The 20870-nt window shown below is 41.6% G+C and overlaps 1 protein-coding gene across 1 annotated transcript; it reads left to right on the top strand.

Annotated features, from left to right (window-relative positions):
• Positions 1 to 2360: 2360 nt before the first annotated feature.
• CMTM6 (CKLF like MARVEL transmembrane domain containing 6) lies at positions 2361 to 15754 on the top strand. Its single transcript, XM_060248834.1, has 4 exons — positions 2361 to 3222; positions 11313 to 11489; positions 13640 to 13738; positions 14809 to 15754. The coding sequence occupies exons 1-4, from the start codon at positions 3088 to 3090 to the stop codon at positions 14959 to 14961; spliced, it is 564 nt and encodes a 187-aa protein (XP_060104817.1). The 5' UTR covers positions 2361 to 3087; the 3' UTR covers positions 14962 to 15754.
• The last annotated feature ends 5116 nt before the right edge of the window (positions 15755 to 20870 follow it).

Below are 20870 nucleotides of genomic sequence, written 5' to 3'. Positions count from 1 at the left end.
GGAAGGGATGTAAAGAAAGCAACTTTAAATGCATTCTTCAAGCTACCAGTTGGCTTGGCTTGGAGAAGTGCTTTAAAGAGTTTATAATTTACTTCCCTCTTTTCATTCATTCACAGGATGGCGGGGGCTTTAAAAGCCACATAATGTGTGTGAAAGAGCCATATTTGGCTTCTGAGCTGCAGTTTGGCCACTCCTGTTCTAAACCATCTGAAATAGAAGAATGCCAACTCAGTGGCTGGATAGGAACTAACAATTTGGTGCAATCTTAAGCAGAGTTGCACACCCTTCTAAGTATACTGATTTCAGTGGACTTAGAAGGGTGTAACTCCAGTTAGCATGGCACACTTTAAAACTACTGTGGAGATTTTAGTCTTCTATACTCTTGGCACCTCCCCATGTTTCCTGGTCTTGATGTTTAATCCAGAAAGGCAAGGGGAGTTCATTTAGCTTAACAGACGCTACTCTCTAAAACAGTTTCCCATCTAGTGTTTCTAGTGCTCAGCCTCGAGGTAACTGTTCTGTGTGGCTGTATGTGGACTATGTACTTCTTGGAGTACTATGTACATACACACACATGCAACTACTTCCTCTATTTTCAGCAAGGAATATTTCTTGTTTTCTTTGCAGAGAAAGTTTGAGCCCAGCTTTGCAACACTTGCCCATTACAGCAATAAATACTGACCAGACCGCCTAGAAAAGGGAGGGGTAACTAGCACAAGGTTTATAATTTACTTCCCTCTTTTCATTCATGAGACCTGCCCTATCTTATAAATGTTTGTCAACTGGTGCAGTCACACAATGTGTGCGAAAGAGCCATATTTGGCTCCTGAGTTGCAGTTTGGCCACCCCTGTTCTAAAGCATCTGAAATAGAAGACATTACTTGCAAGATCTACTAAATTTTGGAGAAGAAAAAAAGTCAATCTACTTCCCCTACTAATCCACAAGAGGGAGACCACAAACCTTTGAGTAGATTCAAAGGAATAAATTGTGGGGGATTTCATGAATTTACTGCAGTTTGTATGTACTGAACATGTATCCATTGTATGGCTGTTGAGTCATTCTCTCAACTGTGTGCAATTGCTGTGCTGAGTTTTTCAAGATACTGGTCTTTAGGTACAAAACAGAATAAATGAGTTGTGGTTCATGTTCACACAGACTTGTACACAAATATAATGTGCATGTTTGCATCTACACAGACATGCCTGGAAAGCTGCCTAGAGTACCTGTCAAAAGATCTGTAATGGAATTAGTTTCCCTATATAATATGGTTTCGGGATTATTTGCATAACTATTGGGTTGGATCCCAAGCTACTCCAAGATCCTTCCATGTACCTTGGGGTGGATGCACAACTTTCACAGACTTCTCCCCATGTGCTGTTCTTGAGGGCCCTTTCCAACCCACAAGAGCAGGGGAAGTTTTTCTGATAGCACAGGGAGCTGCAACAGGTGAGAAGGTAGAAAAAACCTGCTCTGTGAGCTCTGCTGGTGGTTTTTTTAAATACACCTACTGTGTTTAAAGATGAGTCATTGCCCAACTCTTCCAGTGTTTCATGGAGGATTAATGATACAAAGCTTATTGTACTATACTATTGTAACCCAGTCATCTGTATTGTTCTAGAAATCAGAAGTCCAAAGAAGCATACAGTACTTATGTGCTGGGGGAAATGTTTTCTGTAAAACAAGTCACTGTGGACTCCCATTTGTTTTCTGCAATAATTTTATTTATACTTTTCTCCCCAGTGGGGGACTCAAAGTGGCTTACAGCATCCTCTCCTCATCTATTTTATCCTAACAGCCTCCTGGAATCACTACTAGAGATTTGTAATTAGCAAAAACTAAAACAACTTGCAAAAAGCAAGCATTCAACAAAATAAACGCTTGGTAAATCCTGTGCTTTCATAATCTTTACCAGGGATCGTTTTGTAGAAAAATAGGTGGTGGAGCACATCCAGGGATTGTTATGCAGCTGCAAATACTATTCAATGGACAAGGAGGTGGAACTCTCAGAAAGGTGCAGGAGCTGTGCTCTTGTGAGCTCCCACTGAATCTGAGGCCTCATATTTACAATATATTCCACGCTAAACCATATTAGTATTGCTGTTAATAGAGACACTTAAAGTAATTTTAAAGCCAGACGTTCTGTCAAGTTCTACTTATGTTTGTTCTCCCCCAACAATGACCCGCTACTGCTCTGTCTTGCTTTCTCTACTGCCCCAAGCACGTCATTCCAGACCACACCGCAGAAGTTGTTTCTAGGATACGAGGTGTTTAAATGGCTCCCCACCCCCTCCAATTTTCCATAGCTGTAATTGGGAGGTAAACCCATCTTGGGCCTAGCTCAAAAGTGCACTTACCTAAATGGCAATGTAAACTTTACAGTATTAAGCCATTTGTGCTTGGGTGTGAACGGTGCCACTGAAAAGTGCAGAGTAGGTATTGCATACGAGTTTTACAGCTGTAGTTAATGCAGGAAACCACCGAAGAAACCTTCCCTCTGTTGCGAAATACAGAACTACGGCTCGCTTTCTCAAGAGTCGGCTCTTCATCGTCCTTCTGGCTACCGAGATTTGGCAAATTAAGTTCTGAGATGCCACTTCGTAACGGTAGTTAGTGAGGGAACTGCACTCTGCACTTGCTTAGAAGCACTCGTCAGCTTGCAAGTCGCGGCTGCTAACGCCCGGTCCTTGAAGCCTGGCTTGAGCCTTCTTTGGGTGCCTTTACAAGGCTGGCGGGACAAAGCTGGAGTCCAGTGGGGCACCTTTAAGGCCAAGTGCTTTATTCAAGGTGTGAGGTCTGGTGTGCAGGCACACTTCCTCAGGCCGTCCCTGGGAGGCCGGGGTGTGTGTGTGTGTGTGCGCAGGCCGGAATTCCCTGCGGGAGACGGCCTGAGAAGTTCCGCCACCGCTCGACGCCTCCTTCTCTGGCTCCTCCTGTTGGAGGAGGAGGTTTTTGTGCCGGGCGTGGGGCAGCTCCGCCTCTTGAGCAGAGCTGAGGAGCGGCCGCTTCTTTCTTTCTTTTTTCCCTTTCGTTTTCCCGCAGAATTTCCCGTTGTTGCCTCGGCTCCTCGGAGCCCTTGTTCGTCGGCTATGGAGAACGGCAGCTCGGTCTACGAACCGACGACAAGCCCGGCCGAGCAGTCGCCCCACAAAGGACTCCGCTACTGTGGCTGCACCGCCGCCCACCTGGGCCCCGTCCGCCTCTTCCTCAAGGCTTTGCAACTGGTAAGGGGGAAAGGGGAAGGGCTTGCTGATGGCGCCTGGCCCTGCTGGCCTTCCCTGGCGCGTCTCACCTGAATGGGAGGAGAGTGAGGACTAGTCGCCTGCCGCCGGCACTTTTCAGTGGAGGGGATGGTGGAATGGACCCCGGGGAAGTTCTGGCTGGGTTGGGGCAGAATCTACAGTGGCGCCTCTCAGTCTTGAGAAACGACAAGACTTTCCTTTGGCTGTATAAAAAGAAAAGTCCAGCAGTGGCACTTCAGAGGTTATAAAACCAGAAGTCCAGAGGCATCTTCTGTGTATTTGGCTCTTATAGCCTTACCATGGCTACTCCTCGGGAACTTTTAAGGATGAACCGGAATAATTCCGGCATACTGTGCCTTGGAATTCCCCTCAATGAAGATGAGGCTATAAGGCAAAACCACCTCCCACTCCTTTGCTTGCCCGGGGCTGCAAATACTGCTTTTGAGAACACAGCAAACTCCGCTTTCTCTCCATACGTTTCTGAGTTTGCATAGTAGAATAAGCACGCTAGCAAGCGGACAGTGTGATTCTTATAGATCCGGTTGCTGTGGTCTCTGTACTGCAGCGGATGTACACGAATCTTTGAAAAAGTCATGACTGGAAACTCGCATTAGGCTGAGTCTGCCGGATATGGGTATGTGCATGTTTTAAACCACGTGTTTATTGGCCTGGCGGAAACAGGTATGCCTGGTTGCAATTGTTTTGCGCGGGAGATGTCCGGCCAGGCTTATTTTGGGGCGTTGCCCCACTACAAGCCTTTAAACGGTCACGCATGACGATAAATTTAAAAGTTGCATTTCAAAGACAATGTCAATTACAGAAGAGGGGGGCTGTAACTGAAGCACTTGTCTTTTTCCTCTCTCCCTGGGAAAAAGTGTGTTAGGTTGTGTACTAGCATTTATGCTTGGTGATGAAAGTGGAAGAATATTTTGCTGAAACTGGGCTGGTTTTTTGTATGTTGTGCCTACTTGCACCGCTGGCCTCCCTGCCCTATTTTTAGACAAAGAATCACACAATTGCGAAATGTGTCTTGCCAGCCTATGCAACGGGGTCCTGCCCTCCCCTCCTTCAGTAGCTGAAGGGGGGCGTGGTTTCTATAAGACACAAGTTTTACTTGTGAACAGAAGTAATTTGGGTCAGCTGGAGCTGTACTGATGCTTTCCGAGATTTGCCTTCAGTAAAGTGATTTTGAAATTCCTTGTGAATATACTTTTTACCATCTTAGTAGCCACGCAGTTATTATCCATGAACGAGGCAATTCACATTGCAGGTTTTCCTGAATGGAAAAACAGTGACTGTGATGTACTTTCATTGGATCAGTTGTTGATGAAAACTCTCTTATATCTGCATGGTTTTCAAGCTTAGCCTGAGGTGAAATTCTTTCATTCCAAACAAGACTTCCTCATTAGGGAATCCTAGGCCTTCTTTCTATCAGATGGGGTGGAAAGATCATGACTGAGGTTTTTTCTCCTTCCCTTGTAAACTTTGCTTCAACCCTATTTGCATTGTTCTCGTTTGCTACACAGAGAACATAGTTTGCATACAGGAATGCAAATGACATCAGCTTACTACTCCACAAAACTACTCCTGTAGTTGGGGTACAACTACAGACAGTAGTGGTACAATCCATCCTGCTGATTCTCTCTTAAATAGCTGGGAAGAACTCTGAAACACAGCATAAATGGGAAATTAATCCCCACTAGCCAAAGCTTTTATATCCAGTTTTGTTTTAATTGTTCTCTAGGCAGGGTGGAGATTCTGCTTCAACACATTTGTGTAGCGCATTCTCCAATACCTGAAAGATAGCTCTCAAACCCTTTGTAATCCAGGCATCTGGGATCTGTGTTAGGGCTTGTTTGCACAATTGCTAGAACTGTGGCGGTGGATGTTTACATTTGGCTTTTAACTTCATTGCTACAGGCAGAGAGCTTGCAGGTGGCATGCAGGAAGGATCTGGGCTCATCTTAAGGCAAGGTGGGTGGCTTTCCCCACCCGGCTCAGTTTGTGGGTTTGTGCTGCCATGGGTTCAGAAGCTCTCGCAAACAGTCTTGTTGTCTATGTGTCAACAGAACAGGGTTAACAGCTTCATCGCTTGCTAATGTAGAGCCCTTGGCTTTCTACATTTTTTCATCCCTCCTTACTTAAAAAACTTATCCATGCTCTGGCAAATAAAACACTGCACTAGAAGTTTGCCCTGAAATCTCCTGTGCTCTCTTTTTTGCAATGTACACACTTAATCCCACTTCAGATATTATCATGTTTCAGTTTTCTTCCCACCGAGTAAGAAGGCATGCCCTGACCTGGATAGCCCAGGCTAGCCTGATTTCATCAGATTTTGGAAGCTAAATAGTGCTGGCTGGCCCTGGCTAGTATTTGGATGGGAGACCTCCATGGAATATTAGGGTTGTGATGCAGAGGCAGGCAATGGCAAACCACTTCTGAACATCTTGTGCCTTGAAAACCCTACAGGTTTTGCTCTGATGGCAGAAGGCGGCAAAGCTAGCAAATAGACGTGTGGTGGTGTTTTAACATTTCGAAGATGATGATATTGCATTTATACCCCACCGTTCACTCTGAGTCTCAGAGTGGCTTACAATCTCCTTTACCTTCCTCTTCCACAACAGACACCCTGTAAGGTAGGTGGGGCTTAGAGAGCTCTCGCAGAAGCTGCCCTTTCAAGGCTGACCCAAGGCCATTCAAGCAGCTGCAAGTGGAGGAGCAGGGAATCAAACCCAGTTCTCCCAGATAAGTGTCTGCGCATTTAACCACTACACTAAGACTGGGCTGTGGCTCAAGAGCTATTGCACAACAAATGGTAATCCCCAGAACTGATGTAAAGGACTGTAGGAACTCTTTGTCTGAGGCAGCAGGGTGTCTGATTCAACATTACACATAGCATGTCTCATGACACTTCTCTTGCAACTTCTTCTGAATTAATGAGATTAAAATGTGAGTACCATCATTGCCCACAGCTTCCAACTCTTTTACCCCCTCACCCCAGGCTGCTCACAGATTGACTCTTTGTAATATTTGCTTTCTGTGGGGCCAAACAGGATTCCAGTTTGGGATCTTCTACTGAGGGAATTCCATGTTTGGTCTGGTACACAGGTTTGTTCAGCAGAATGTCATAGTTCACAAGTGTCCCAAGCAGATCCATGATGAAAAAAAGTGATGGTTTGAGTGTTGCTCTAGAACAGTAGCTCTTTATGATACAGCAAAATGTCAAGAGTCAGTAGAAAAAAACCAGGAATTCTCCTTTTTCAGTTGAGCAAGATGAGTTTTCAACAAAATGAGTGTCAGCCCTCTAGGGCGCTGTTTGCCATCTACACATTCCTTGCCCCACATTTGAGAAGTTACCAGGTACTGCCTGGTCTACTTGGCACCTAGAGATATGATGCCAGTGCTTAAGATTTTACAGTGCTTGTTTTGTCCTGTGCAAGGCTGATGAGCTAAATGTGCATATTGACTCACAAAGCAAATAATTGGCAAGGTATGTAAAGTATTTTTCTAGGTTCAGTTAAACCAACTTTATTTACAGGTAAACAGCATTGTCCTAATCTGGATAGCCCAGGCTAGCTTGATCTTGTTAGATCTTGGAAGCTAAACAGGCTTGGTCCTGGTCAGTATTTGGATGGGAAGGAGGTCCAGGGTTGCTATACAGAGGCAGACAGTGGAAATTTCTCAACCTAGTTTATATTCATGCTAGCAGCTGTTTGGGAAGTTGAGGATTAAACGCTAGCCCTGTTCACATGCTGCAGAGGCAGGCCGTGGAAAAACCACCTCTGAATATGTCTTCCTTTGAAAACACCATGATGTCGCCATAAACTGGTTATGGCTTAACAGCAAAAAAATACCACCAAAACCAGAATATATATATTCCCCCCCTCCGGGTTGTGGTGGTTTTTTGCTGTTAAAATGTAACCAATTTATAGCAACATCTTATTTCCTTCCACTGACACTCAGCTTCTCTCTTCAGTGGCATGTTTTATCCTCATCAGGCTGTCTTTAAAGTCTTCCCCCAGTTTTTGCCTGATAAAGACAACATTTTCTATGCCTAGGGGAGCCTCCTGAGTACATAGAGAGCCTTGCTGTTGTGTTGTGAGTGGTCCAGTTTGATTGCTTTCATCATCTATGCAGGGACTGGCCCATTTACTGATAAGTACAATGATCTAATCACTGTGGTATCTGGCAGAGCTTCCATGACCAAAGGTGCTTGTATACAGATAATGGCACTATGCCCAACTGCTTTTGTTACCATCTCTGTTATGATCAGGAGTCTCAGCCTCTTTTTCATTTGCCCTTCAGTTATGTAAACATGTACGGTCATCTGTCATTAGAGGTGGCTTTCTGAGGAAATTGGGATATAGGCATTTTGCCCCTTATATGAGAGATTACAACATAATAATGTTGAAAGAGAAAGTACTCTTTAATACTTCCTTTTTCATCACTTTTGGGTAACTAGAATGTACACTATAACAGAAAGGTAATGTAGTAACTTTGAATATTAATGTTATTATTATATTCTTCATATACAGGGTGTATCCTTCACAGATTTTCTTGTTACTCTGCTTGCATTTGTTCTGGTGCTTCAATGTTCGCTGTTTTTTTTCATGCTGTTTGAACTCCATCTAATTGTGTCTCTCTGTTTGGTGGATGGATCCTTTGTTGACATGAGTTTATTCCATATAGGTAGCCATGGTAGTCTGCTGTGGCAATTTTTTTTTAAAAAAACCACTCAATGGCACCTTAAACGCTGGCAAAACATTTTAGTGTTACTGGACTCCTGTGTTATTAATTACAGTAGCCTTGTTCACACGTCACAGTAAACGCTTGAACAATCCATTATACATGCATTGAGTAATTCTCTTGCTATGTTCAATGCATGTAAAGCTGAACATGCAATTTAAGCACCACATTTAAGTCCTGGTTTTAGCTGCAACTGGATGTACTCAAGTGCATGCAAAATATACGTGTGTTCAGTGGAATATAACAGGGCTAGTGTGTTTAATCTTCAACTTTCCAAGCAGTTTCTAGCTTGAAGATAAAGTAGGATGAGAAATTAGGTTTGTGTTTAGCACGTAAACAGGAAGAAAATAACTTGGGGGATCTCAGTCAGAGAAAGAAAAACCAAAATGCCTTTGACTCAATATAATGATTATAAAGAAGGGCCTCTGATGCCTTTTTAAATGTTGATAGTTTTAAAAACTTTTGGTTCTGTAAGAAATGGTTTACAGGGATTAATAGTAACACCACCTTTTAATCTGGTAGTAATCAAGTGATGGTTATCAAAGTATTTTCTGTGTAAAGGTAGATAGTTCCCTGTGCAAGCACCAGTCGTTTCTGACTCTGGGGTGAAGTTGTATTACATCGTTTTCACAGCAGACTTTTTTTGCGGGATGTACTACCCTAGTTTTAGGTATTGCTGATGACATCTGTGAGACTTGGTTCTTATGTGGGCTCATGCTTGTTTGGATCAAGGTGCTAGGATTTGAGCACTGACATATACAAAATGTAGCAAAACTTCTGGCTAGCCATCTACTAGTTTGCTTCAGCACACTGTTGGCAGGGAGGCTCCATAGTGCTGTCTGTTCAAAGACTGCTTTTCAGCAGCTTGCTCCCAAGGCAACTTATAGAGAATATATGCAGAAATAGTAGCCCAGTCTTCTTGCCAGTCTGGCTGCTGGTTCTGCAACCAGTTAAACATGAGGAAGCCTGTCCACTTGCACAATGGCCTTTTGATTGTCACTAATTTAAAGTCTTTTGTCACCTTAATGTACAAAAAACGTGAGGCAGAATTAGATCAGTTGCTAGTAGGGATTGCCTGATTGTTTAGGAATATCTATTGTAGCATCAAGCATTCTGTCACTAGTAAGTGGCAGGACAAGTTTGTTTTGGTGCCAGATTGAAGGACTTGATGCATATATCAGATTTGTGTTTGTGCGCATCATTGAAATCCATTAGATCTGACACACACTGGGGCTTAAACTGTGTATCCCTTTCATGGTAAAAGTACAAAGCTGGTGGCTATCCCATTTTCATATCCAAGATTTTTGATCTAGTAACAGCCAACAAGCTTGTTTGGAAGTAGGCTGCCAATAAATGTGAAAAAATTGTATAATAGTCCCTTTTCTTGTTATGCAGTGACAGTCACTAATACGGGAAGAAAGAATACAAAAGCTGAAATTAAGAAAATGATGAGCTTATATTGTCCTATGAAAAATCTTTGAGACTTGGAGGATGGGCTTTTGAGAGCAAATGGGGTGGGGACAAGGCTTTTTTTGAGCAGGAGTGCAGTTCCGGCTGGCTTGGTGTCAGGGATGTGTGGCCTAATATGCAGATGATTTCCTGCTGGACTTTTTCTACAAAAAACTATGCAAAACAATGATTTTGTCAGGAGTCTGTGGTCTAATATGCAAATGATTTCCTGCTGGACTTTTTCTACAAAGAAAGTCCTGGTTGGGGATAAATCTGAGGCAGCTCAGCAGTAGAAGCGTGTATCTGGAAATACATGTGTGTAAAGCAGAGCTTTTTCTTTTTTTGTGATAGTATGGGAACCTTTTCGCAAAGGTCTCCTAAGACCTGATACTTGTGTGCTGGCCTGCCCCACTCAGTTGGAGAAAGAACAGCCTAATAGGGATCTGCTGAGGGAGCAGGGGATTGGTGGGAATCTGAGCAACCTATGAGTAGTTGCTACACCCCATCCCCCCAGCTCTGAATGAATCTGTAGGCCCATTCCTCTAACTTAGTAGTAATGTCAGTTTGAGAAGGTATGGCTTGTGGTATGAATCTCCTGCAACAGAATGTTCCTTGCATAATTTGTCAGGAAGTAACAGGCTACCGTATCTAGTTTTCTGCTTCTTTTGAGAGATTTCCTGGCTTGCCACTGCAATAGAGGGGAAGCAGATATCCATGTTTCAGGCCAGAATTGCATCATTATTTCCAGCTTGCTCTTAATTCCCCTCCCTTTTGTTTTGGGGTTGTTTTTCTCCCCAGTTTATTGTTTTTGCAATTTTTGGTTGTTTGATGACACATGTTACTGTACCATCTGCATCCTCTTATTGCCTCTCACATTTTCAGGATTCTGTGGGTTGAAAATGGAAACACAGTGGGCATTCTTAATGTTTCCCTTCTACCAAGCCTATCTCTAGTGAAGGAAAGTCTTTTTATGATGGATTTGAACAAAGCAGGAGTCAAGTGTACCTTTAAGACCAACCAATTTTTATTTAGAACGTAAGCTTTCTTGTGTTCTTAAACACACTTCATCAGACAAGGAATCCAGCACACTGAGAACTCTCAGTGAGTATAGCTATACATCCACAGTACTCCAATGTATTTCTCTTTTAGAATTGTGTATCAGTATAATTATTTGTATTGACATACTCAAAATAGGCTGTATATTGGCTGTATATCTCATTACATATGCTTTACCCATTTTCACTGTATTTTATTGTATTCCTTTTTCCTATGGCAAACTAGAATTATGTTTACATGTTAAAAAGTAAATTAGGTGGACAAGAACATCACTATCCAATGTATTTCTCTTTTAGCTGTATTGACACACTCAAACAGGGACTTTGGTTGCTTATCCCATTACATATATTGAATCCATCTCCCATTGTCATTGACAGACAATCTCACATTTTGACATACTACTGTTTTGTTGCTTTCGCATGCTCATGCTACTCAGATCAAAGGTTTGCTCAATTTGTTAATTTTACTATTCTGTCATTGTACCATTTTACATTCTAAACCACTGTCTACCAGATAATTTTACTTCACAGTCATTGGTTCTTAAATCTGTACCATGTTGCATTCTGGGCCACTGCCTACCAGCTATGTATGGCTCTGCTCAGCTACGTATGGCTTTGCTCACTGTGCTGGATTCCTCGTCTGATGAAGTGTGCTTAAGAGCACACGAAAGCTTACGTTCTAAATAAAAATTGTTTGGTCTTAAACCGCTTTGTTCAACTGTTTCAGACCAACACGGCTGCCCGCTTGGATCTATTTTTATGATGGAGAAAGGCTTGGTAGGACTGTTCTGTTAATCTGATGCTCTTTTCCTTCCTCCACAGGGGCTGTCTTTCCTGGCCTTTGTGCTTGAAGAAATCATAGATGTTTGCACCAGTTGTGGTGGGCTTTACTTCTTTGAATTTGTCAGTTGCTGTGCCTTCCTCTTGTGTATCCCGATTCTTGCCATGTACTGCACGTCACTCTACGAGAGAGTAGGGAAGGACCAAGTCAAGCAGTTGGTAAGAGGGGGTTCTTTGTATATTTGGTGGCAGGTCCTGTTCTGTTCCTGTCTGTGCCCACTCAAAATTACTCATCATGGGAACTGCAAGGTGATTAATATAAAATATGTTTTTGGCAACTTTAAAAATATTTCATTCTCAGGTATGAAATAACTTTTGTTTTGGGGCCATAAAACCTGCCAGATAAGGAGTAATGTTTTATTTTTCAAGGGCAGGGAGCATTTTCCTGTATTTGGCACCTCTGCAGTAGTTTGGACTCTTGGTTCCTAATCATTATCAGTATATTTAAAGAGTTATGGTGTGTGGATCAGCAATATTCACTAGACAACGTGGAGGTGATGGCTTCAGCTTCATGGCTTAGTATCCCTCTGTGGGAGGCATTCTCAAACTTGTTGGGCTTGGGTGAACTTTGAGCATGGTTAGTGGATGCCCCACAAAATGGCTATGGGATGCTGGAGTCAATCACACAACGTTGAGAGGTTACAACCAAGCAATGGAGTATGCTGTTTCTGATTGGATGCTCTCTGATGATGCAGCCTGGGTTCTTCTGAAGCACCTTCTACTCCAGTGAGGCAGAAGAAAGCCAAACCTGATTTTTTGTTTTGAGGAATAAATACTTTTTTTTTTTTAAATTTTGAAAAGCTTTATTAATATAAAGTTCAAGGTACAATAGTGATGAGACATCAACAGATGTGTAGAATGTACCAATATAAAATAGGGAAATGGAAACATACAACGTTAGCTATTAAAGGCTAATTACAACATTAGTTGACATGACATCAAAATAGCATGGTATGAGTCATTAGGGTTCCTGCTGTCCTTCGAGACTTTATCAATAAAGGGACGCCATTTGCACATAAAGTCTAGGGAAGCGGTTTGGGAGGAGCAACGAGGATCCAAATCATAGGTGAGCTTATCTAAGACAAAATAATCCCACAATTTCAGCCACCATGCCTGTCTCGAAGGAGGAGTTTGTTGCTTCCAAACCAGGGCAATTGCGAATTTAGCTGCTACGAACATGTGTGAAACTAGTTCTTCTGTGTGGTCAGGAGCGCGTGAGGCGCCTGCAAGGTTCAGAAGAGCGTACTCTGGCGTGAATGGTGGAGAGTATGAGGTGAGGGCATGCACTTCTTGGTAAATTAGCCTCCAAAAGCTTTGTATGACGGGGCAGAGCCACCAGGAGTGGAAAAATGTGCCTCTCTGGCCGCAGTTCTTAAAACAAAGAGGTGAAGTAGAGGAAGAGTGTGATAATTGTGCTGGAGTCATATACCAGCGCGTGAGAACTTTTGTCAGAGAAGCCAGTGGTCACTGGAATGTCCACTGCTGTACCTACAGCCCCCATTCTGGAAACCACAGCTCTAAAGTATGTCATGTGGATATCTGTCAAGAAACATGGGCTGGTTAGTAAAATGGATGGGGAGAGTATACTGATCCGAGAAGAAAGGGAGAAATCACAGCCTTTCGTGTCCTTGTTTGTATGGGCTTTCAATCTGCTTTTATTTTCCATATTGTGTTGCAGTTAAAAAAAATCTGCATCTAACATTAGTACATTTTCTGGTTCCCTGGTACAACTTTCCCATGTTGAAACTTCTCAGTCGTGTCTTTGGCATTGACTACAAACAAAGGCTTGCTAATTATGTCAGGTTGCTTTTGATAACGGCAGAAACTTTTGATGTGGGCAAAGGATATTTTGGTGAGCACATAATCCAACATTATAAATTGCTAAGTTTTAGATAGCCAGTTCAGACTTCTTGATTTTTGGAGGGCATTTGTTGGATTGCTAAGTCAGCAACATTAATTCTGTTTTGTGACTTGTTCTAAAATGTTTGTTAAATTCACTTTGTGACTTCCAGTGAATGGAATGGAGTGGAGGGGGGGATAAAGCTTTTAAATGAAAAGGAAATGAGGCTTTACTTTGAAAGTCACTGTGATGAAGCAGTTACAGTGACAGAATATGATATGAGAAAACTGAATTTGAAACTCTGCTGAAGCCATTGGTTTCAACTTTTTCCATTTGTAAAATATTCACCAACAAGATAAAAAGGTTGTACATCAGAAGTAATGAGAGCAATATTTGAATTGTGGGCTAGGAATGAAGACGAAAAATGACATTTCTAATGCTAGCTATAAATTACTTTTATTATTTGTAGGATTTCTGGATTGTTGCAGTAATGGGGTTCGTGTTCTTACTAGCTTCAATTATATTTTCTGCAACCAATGATAGGACATCAATTGAAGTCGCTGCGATTGTAAGTACATGGCCTCACTGTATATACTTGACAGTTCTAAAAACATCAGTGTAATACTCTCCCAAATAGGACCACCTTATGTCTTTACGGCTCATCATTAAGAGCTGGCACTCTCTTGGTCTCTTCAAGCAGCTCACTTGTGGGGAGGGCAAGTTAGAAATCTAATATAATAAAAAAATTCCACCATAACTGAAAAGGTTCAGATTTTGGCAGAAATGGATGTCTCACTTATAGGAGCTGGTAGAACAAGGAGAACCCAGTGGCCAGTGATGCGTGTGCAGCTAGTACCAGGTTCACTCAGAGGGATATGAGCCCCTTCAGATTGGTGGGTCCTGCCTATGTTGCATCTCCACCCCCCCCCCCCTATTATTTAAAACAATTTCACCTTCTTCAGAAGACTTTGCAGTCTTTAACCTAAGTTGCCCAGCTGGCTTTGTTTTCATGTGAAAACAGTACCAGTCTAGCTTCCCAAATACACAAAACAGTCAGTTGTTCCAAGAAGAGACTTTGCATATGTACTGCAGATAGGATGCAGCCCTGAATAGCTCTCTTGACAGATGTTGCGCAAGTGTAACCAAAGGAAAGGAAATATTCAGGGGTTTTAAGAGAAGTGTGCACATGAGCTGAGAAATACAGTTGCACATAGAATTCTTGGTGCAGTGGGTGCATCTGATAGCAGGAAAGCGGAACGCTTCCGTGCAGCAAGTGTTTGTGGATTCAAGTCCTGGCGATCTGTGCAAAGAAAAGGTTCTGATTAAAGAACCAGTGTTTTCCAGAACAAGGTGGCATCCTGACAATATGGCGATGTTATGTTGCTTGTTTTTGGCAGGTGGTGCTACATGGGGTAATGTGACACAAAGCCAGAAATACCAGCTGGGGATGGCTTTGGCTACAGGTCTTGCTGGACCCCCCTCCCAGCATTCCTTATATTACAATGCTTATTGGCAGCAGGCCTAAAGCCTTTCACTGCTCATAAGCACTGGCCATTGATTAATGGGAAGATCAGCCTTGACAGTTGGTCCTGTGTGTGCTTTTTAATGCCTAGATCCTTCCTCTCTTTTGTTTAACAGGTGTTTGGATTCTTTGCCAGCATAGCGTTTATTGCGGATTTTGTCAAGATGTGCCTCCAGGGTCCTCATGCTAGAAAAGAGACACAGCAAGAAAACACAAACAGGCCACTGAATCCAGCAGAGAATCAGCCACTGAATAACCAGCCAGTCTAAGCTCTAACGTACGGTTTTATTGTCCTGGTTTCTAAGTGAAGCTGAAATAGTTCTGCCCTTTTAAGCTGTGTCCAGATGGTTAAGATTTCATTTCAGTTTTGTATCTCATCATCCTGGTCTTCATGGAGTTTTCATATGCTTCCTAAATGGAAGGCTGTTAAGGAGTACTGAATGTTCGTAATTGCACCCATTCAACTTTGTCCTTGTACACCATTAATAAATGTGGTGAGGTGGGGTGCAGTTTTTGAGATGGGATTATGAAGGAGCTAGGCTTTGTTTCTTCTAAAAATGTAGAGAATAGGTGCACTAAAAAGGTAAGTGGGTGCAATGCCAGAATAAAATGTATTTAACAACAAAAATTACAGTAATGAAGAAGGGCTGGGATAGTGACTGAAACAGAGGTTCATTATGTTGGATCTCTAGGCAAACTGTAGGAAAGTTTAAATATCTTTTTTTTTACACTTCCATACAGGAAAAACTAGGAAGTAGAGTGGCAATACCAGAGATAGATTTTGTGTACCACAACACAATCCAAATCTAGGCTGTCTTTCCCACTTGTACCATCAGCCATTTCCCTTTATCACAAACATTCCCTCCAAATTTTTATTGACATTTTGAGCAATAAGAATTTTATAATATTTGTCTGGATAGAACTGGCTCATGAAATCAGTGGTTTATGGAATCTTGCCTTTTTATAAAATAACCAATTATGTACAGTTTACCATTGCATACATGCTTTTTGTTTAAAAATTAAATTCAAATGAAATAAAATTAAGTAATTTTCTGTTTAAAATCTGTAAAAAGTAGAAATTTGTATTTGACGTGTCCAGCATTCTGAAAAAGCTATACAGTTTTAGCAGGGTCTTTTTTCTGGGGGAGTTCTGGAACATCTTTGTGGAAACAAAACTCTCAAAAAATGTGTAGAAGTTCATGAGGGGCACCCATGTGTTTCTCCATTTCATTGAGAGTTCCGGCAGTTCTATTTCCAGGAATAAAGCCCTGACTTAGGATGTGAAAACAGTAGGGAGAAAAGATAGCAGAACCATACTTTTCAGTCAAAAGTTTAAAAAGATGGTATGAAGCACAGAGAAGAGATGTTAGTAACATTAAAAAGACTTGTTAATATTAAGAGTATATTAAAAGGTGATCCTATTTTTTCTCAGATCTTAATTTACTAAATATTAGGTTTGAATTCATGTAATATCATTTTGCTTGTATAGTTAGGTGTGCAGTTTCCTAAGTTTGTGGCTGAGTTGTTAAGGGTTGCAGACTATGAGACTGTGCTAACAATTTAGAACTGAAGTATGTCTGATAATAAACTAGCCAATGATAATGTAAACTTCTGAGCCCAGCAGTGGATAGGAAAGCAGGGGGTGAAATTGAGGAGAAGCAGCAGCCAGAAAGCCAAACTCCATATTGATAGTTGCTAAAAAGGACCAGTGTGGGTATCCCTGGGTATATTTTGTAGGTGGGGAAGAAAATGTACAGTTGGCAGCCAGGTAGGCAAAATAGCTCTCCTCAGTCTTGTGTGATTCCAGTCCTTCAAAGTGCAAGATGTTTACATGCAGTTTTCTTTATTTTGCTGGGACATACCTGTTTACCTTGTAAACAACTGATCCAGAACTGAAGTTAGAAAAGGTTGGGTAGGTGGATGTGTCTTAGAAAGGGAAACTGATATGATTTATGGCACGTTGGCTAGACCCCCAAAAAACTTGCTTCCTTCTAAGGGAGCCTGCGGTTATCACACCTAAAGTGTGAGTAGAGATAGAATAGTATAAAGGTTAGAGTGTCAGACTAGGATCTGGGAAACCCAGGTTCGAATCTCCACTCTGCCATGGAAGCCAGCTGGGTAACGTTGGGCCCATCACAGTCTCGCAGCCTCACTTTCCTTGCAGGGTTGTTGGAAGGATAAAACAGAGGAGGGGAGAACCACAAGCACTGCTCAGAGCTCCTTGCAGGAAGGGTGGGGTAAAAATGTAATAAAATAAATATTGCCCTTCATTTACTGTAATTGTTCTTTAGAGAGCAGTTTTAGTTCTTTGCCTGAAGCTTATTTTCCCCCAAAATTCCATAGAGGTGGCAATGCTAAAGCATTGCAGATATAAGGGAGAGCCTTATGGCTGCTTAAAGAAGCTTATTCTGCCATAAGCTTTCAGTGGCCATCCAGTGCATAAAGCATGACCCTTGGTTGGCAGATTCATATGCATCCATTGGTGCAGCAGACTTGGAGGAAGGCGAAAAGAAATGTTATTATAAAGTGTGGCCAGAAGGCTCAGCATCACAAGAAGCTCTGGTTCATGCTTCATTATTATGCTGAACTCTGATGAGAATGAGAGCTAATTAAAATAAGCTGAAAGTTCAATTGGAGTAGGCATGACCCCTCCCAACTAGTGATGAATTGGCCCTGTGGAGTTGAGTAGTGTTTGTAAACACCTGAAGAGAAATAGTTATTTCCTTTTGTGAGCTATGCTCGCTGACAAAGTGAGGCTTGACTCATGAAAACTGATACCCTGAAAAATGTCAGTATTTAAGGTGCTACTGGACTCAGATTTTGTTTTGCCGTAACAGACTCACACAGCTACCCTCTCCCTGAAGCTACCTTTGCCCACCTACTGGATCTCAAGAATCAGACTTTAAGTTTCTCAAGTTTAAACAAAACCTACAGAGGGGCTCTCAGAGAATAGCAAACATATTGTGAAATAAGCTTTTGGGAGGGTCTGGTGAAGTGAGCTCCAGCTCATGAAAGCTTGTGTCACAATATATAGTTTCTAAAGTACCCAAAGTCAGCCTGTTTCCTTGGCTGCAGCAGATTCTGGAATTCAACAAATACTGGAAAGGGAGAGTATGATACGAGTTCAGTAGCACCTTAAAGACCAATAAGATTTCCAGGGTATGAGCTTTGGAGAATCAGTGCTTCCTTTGTATCTGATGAAGGCAGCTTTGACTCTGGAAAGAGGATATCCTGGAAATCTTGTTGGACTTTAAAGAGCTACTGGACTTGAATCTTGCTCTTGCACTGCAGACCAGTACGCCAAAGGAAAGGCCTGGGGTAAATTGTCATGAGAGCCACCCTGACAAAGAAAGGATAATTGTGCATAATATTCTTGTTGACAAATTGGTAAAATGTAGCTTAGATTGTGTTACTGTTAGGTGGATCTCTAACTGATTGACAGATCAGACCCAATGAGTGCTTGGTTCTTCATCCTGGAATTGTTTGGAAAGGAGATGCCAATGAGAAGCTGCTTCCGAATGGGATTAGTTACATTTCTGAATTTTTTTATGGCTATAAAAGAAGGGCTGATTAAAACAAAAAAGAGGCACTGGAAAAATGAAGCACCTTTTAGTGTCCATCCCACTGAGGAAAACCAGCAATAATTACAGGTATAAAAAGAAGCCCTAGTTGAAGTCATGAGGATTGTACTCTAAAAATAGTTGATTGTACATTATTTTCTAAAATGGCAAAAAAATTGATAAATATTTAAGAGTACCACCCTTATAGATTGTATGCAGGCTTAAGTAACTTTAAAATGAGTGTGATTTATGGTAATAGCAACCAGTTTCATTTACAAAGGCTCTAAATAATATATGCAAAGCTTTTTGATTTAAATCATTCCATCCTGGTCTGCATAGTAGTGTGAAAACCTCTCTCGCATTGCTAGACTATGTTGACCTCACTTTATAATATTCTCGGTTTCACAGATGTACACACAATGGGTATATGTGTGCATTTACAGTTTATGTGGGTATTTGTGTGTGTGTAATATACCTTAACTAGGAGAATCCATCTTGCATCAGCAGCAACTTAACCACTTCCACGTGCCTAGGCAGGGAAGGTGATTAAAATAGGAAGCAAGTTGCCTTTTTCTTCGTTGGAGCCGTCATTGTGCTATAAATTATTAACATGGTATGTGTGCGTAGGTGAGCTAGTGAAAGGTTTTGTGAGCTATTTATTTCCCAGGCTATCAGCAAAAGTTTAAGCTAAAAATCACATCTATTTTTTCAAATGATATCCCTCTCAGATGTATATCTTTGTTAATTTTTTGCTTGCCTAAGAGTCAAACATAATATAACCTGTGGAAATTCCATTGACAGTGATGCAGTGGGACTTGTTTCTAAGTAAGCATGCACTGTCAGGTGGCTTGCAGAGGCAAGACAAGGGGCTGGATCCAGCAGTACATTTCCACTAATGGGAGGCTGGATGATTTTTGCAGATTAACCTCTGCAGACTCCCTGGTGACTTCTTGTGGTGTTCCTTACAATTCACTGTGCTTCCAGAGCAAAATTTGTGTGTGAGGTATATGTGTATCCTATTGTGTGTGAGGTATATGTGTATCCTATTCTGCTGACAAAAATCACCATTGGATCCAACCCAAGGCCTTTCAAAATTTGGAATTTGCAGCCCTTAGATAAACTTGATTAGAGTAATTATTTTGTAAATTCCATCTACACTGTAGAAAAGTTTTAATAATAGCCAGAATTCTGAAGGGAGGACACAGTTTAAGGAGTTTTTAAACATATTTTTAATGGGATTTAAAATAGAGATAAAAAAAATACTTGGGGGGGGGCTGATTTTTGTGTATGCTTTGTAATTTTTATTGTATTAGATAATTTTCAGCTATTATAAATGGAATGTGTGTTTGGAGATCGTTGGAAACATACAGAAACCCCAGCCCTTCCACAAACTGTTTATTGTGTGTGTTAGTTTAATTACAGCTGAAGTCTGCAATTGTACATTCTGGCCTGATTTTTTTTTAGCATCAATGTACTTAATCTTTTTGTAATTACATTTTTAATAAAAGTTGTAGAAAACATTTTGCAGTATTTTTCTCCTCTGCTCATTTTAAATCTGGTAGGAAGAAGTCATTTGTGATTGAGGAAGTGGACAGAAATTGCATCATCATTTGCTCTCAGATAGGATGGCTCTGTTGACCTTGCACTGCCAAAACTGGAGCATTTGCCATGTGCTCCATTCTGGTTATGTTGTTTCCATTCCAAAATTTCATGGCATTTCCTTATAATGTTCCACATTTCTCATTTGCTCCAAGAGATGTGTTCCCTACATTACATTGCTCTTGCAGTTCCTCAAAAATACCCTAGGATTGTTTCTGGAAGGTTAAAAAGTTACATATCTGGTGCACTGTATCTTTAAAAAAGTGGATCAGTTTTTAAGCAACTCAGCTTGGACAAACTGCCAGCCATATATAATACAGATTCATCATCAGTAGTTAATTATGTACTCCTGCATTCACGCAGGAGTATGCAAGGTTGCCCTATATTCCCATTCTTGGATGGTTGGCAGTTGGTGGCAGACCCTAGAGACCAATTACTGAAGCATTGCTCCCTAGTTTGGGAGACCTGCCAAAGATTGGGGCTTTTTGTGAATTGGGAGAAGTCTCATTTAGTTCCATTCCAGAGAGTACAATTTATAGGGGCCCCTTTGGATTCTGTAGCAGGAAAGGATTTATTGTCGCCTGACAAGTGTAAACTAGTCTGGTTTTAGACAGTTTAGAATCTAGATAAAATCGGTTCAGAATATCCTTTGTCTTTCTATGACAGCAGCCTCTTGCCAGGTTACATATTTGGCCCCTACAGCTCTGGTTTCTGTCCTGTTATAGAGTGGGTTTACGTGTCTTATGGCATAGATACTGTATTTCCAGACCTGTTGTCCTTTCTTTGCCATGGTGGCTGTCATGACAGTTTATCCCAGGCCTTTCCTTTGGAGTACCTGAGCATGAAATTGTCCTTACTACAGATACTTTGCTTTTTGGAATGGGGTGCCCACCATGAGAGATTGTCTGCATGGGATATGTGGTCAGGAAGCAGCTTCATATTAATCTGCTATAATTGTGGGTTTATACATTTAGCTGTTTTTCAGATATCCTGCAGAACCAGTCTATATTTGTCCAAGG

The sequence above is a fragment of the Heteronotia binoei genome, chromosome 10, assembly GCF_032191835.1.
Source record: "Heteronotia binoei isolate CCM8104 ecotype False Entrance Well chromosome 10, APGP_CSIRO_Hbin_v1, whole genome shotgun sequence".
Taxonomy (NCBI): Eukaryota; Metazoa; Chordata; class Lepidosauria; order Squamata; family Gekkonidae; genus Heteronotia; species Heteronotia binoei.
This window is presented reverse-complemented; position numbering and strand designations above follow the sequence as displayed.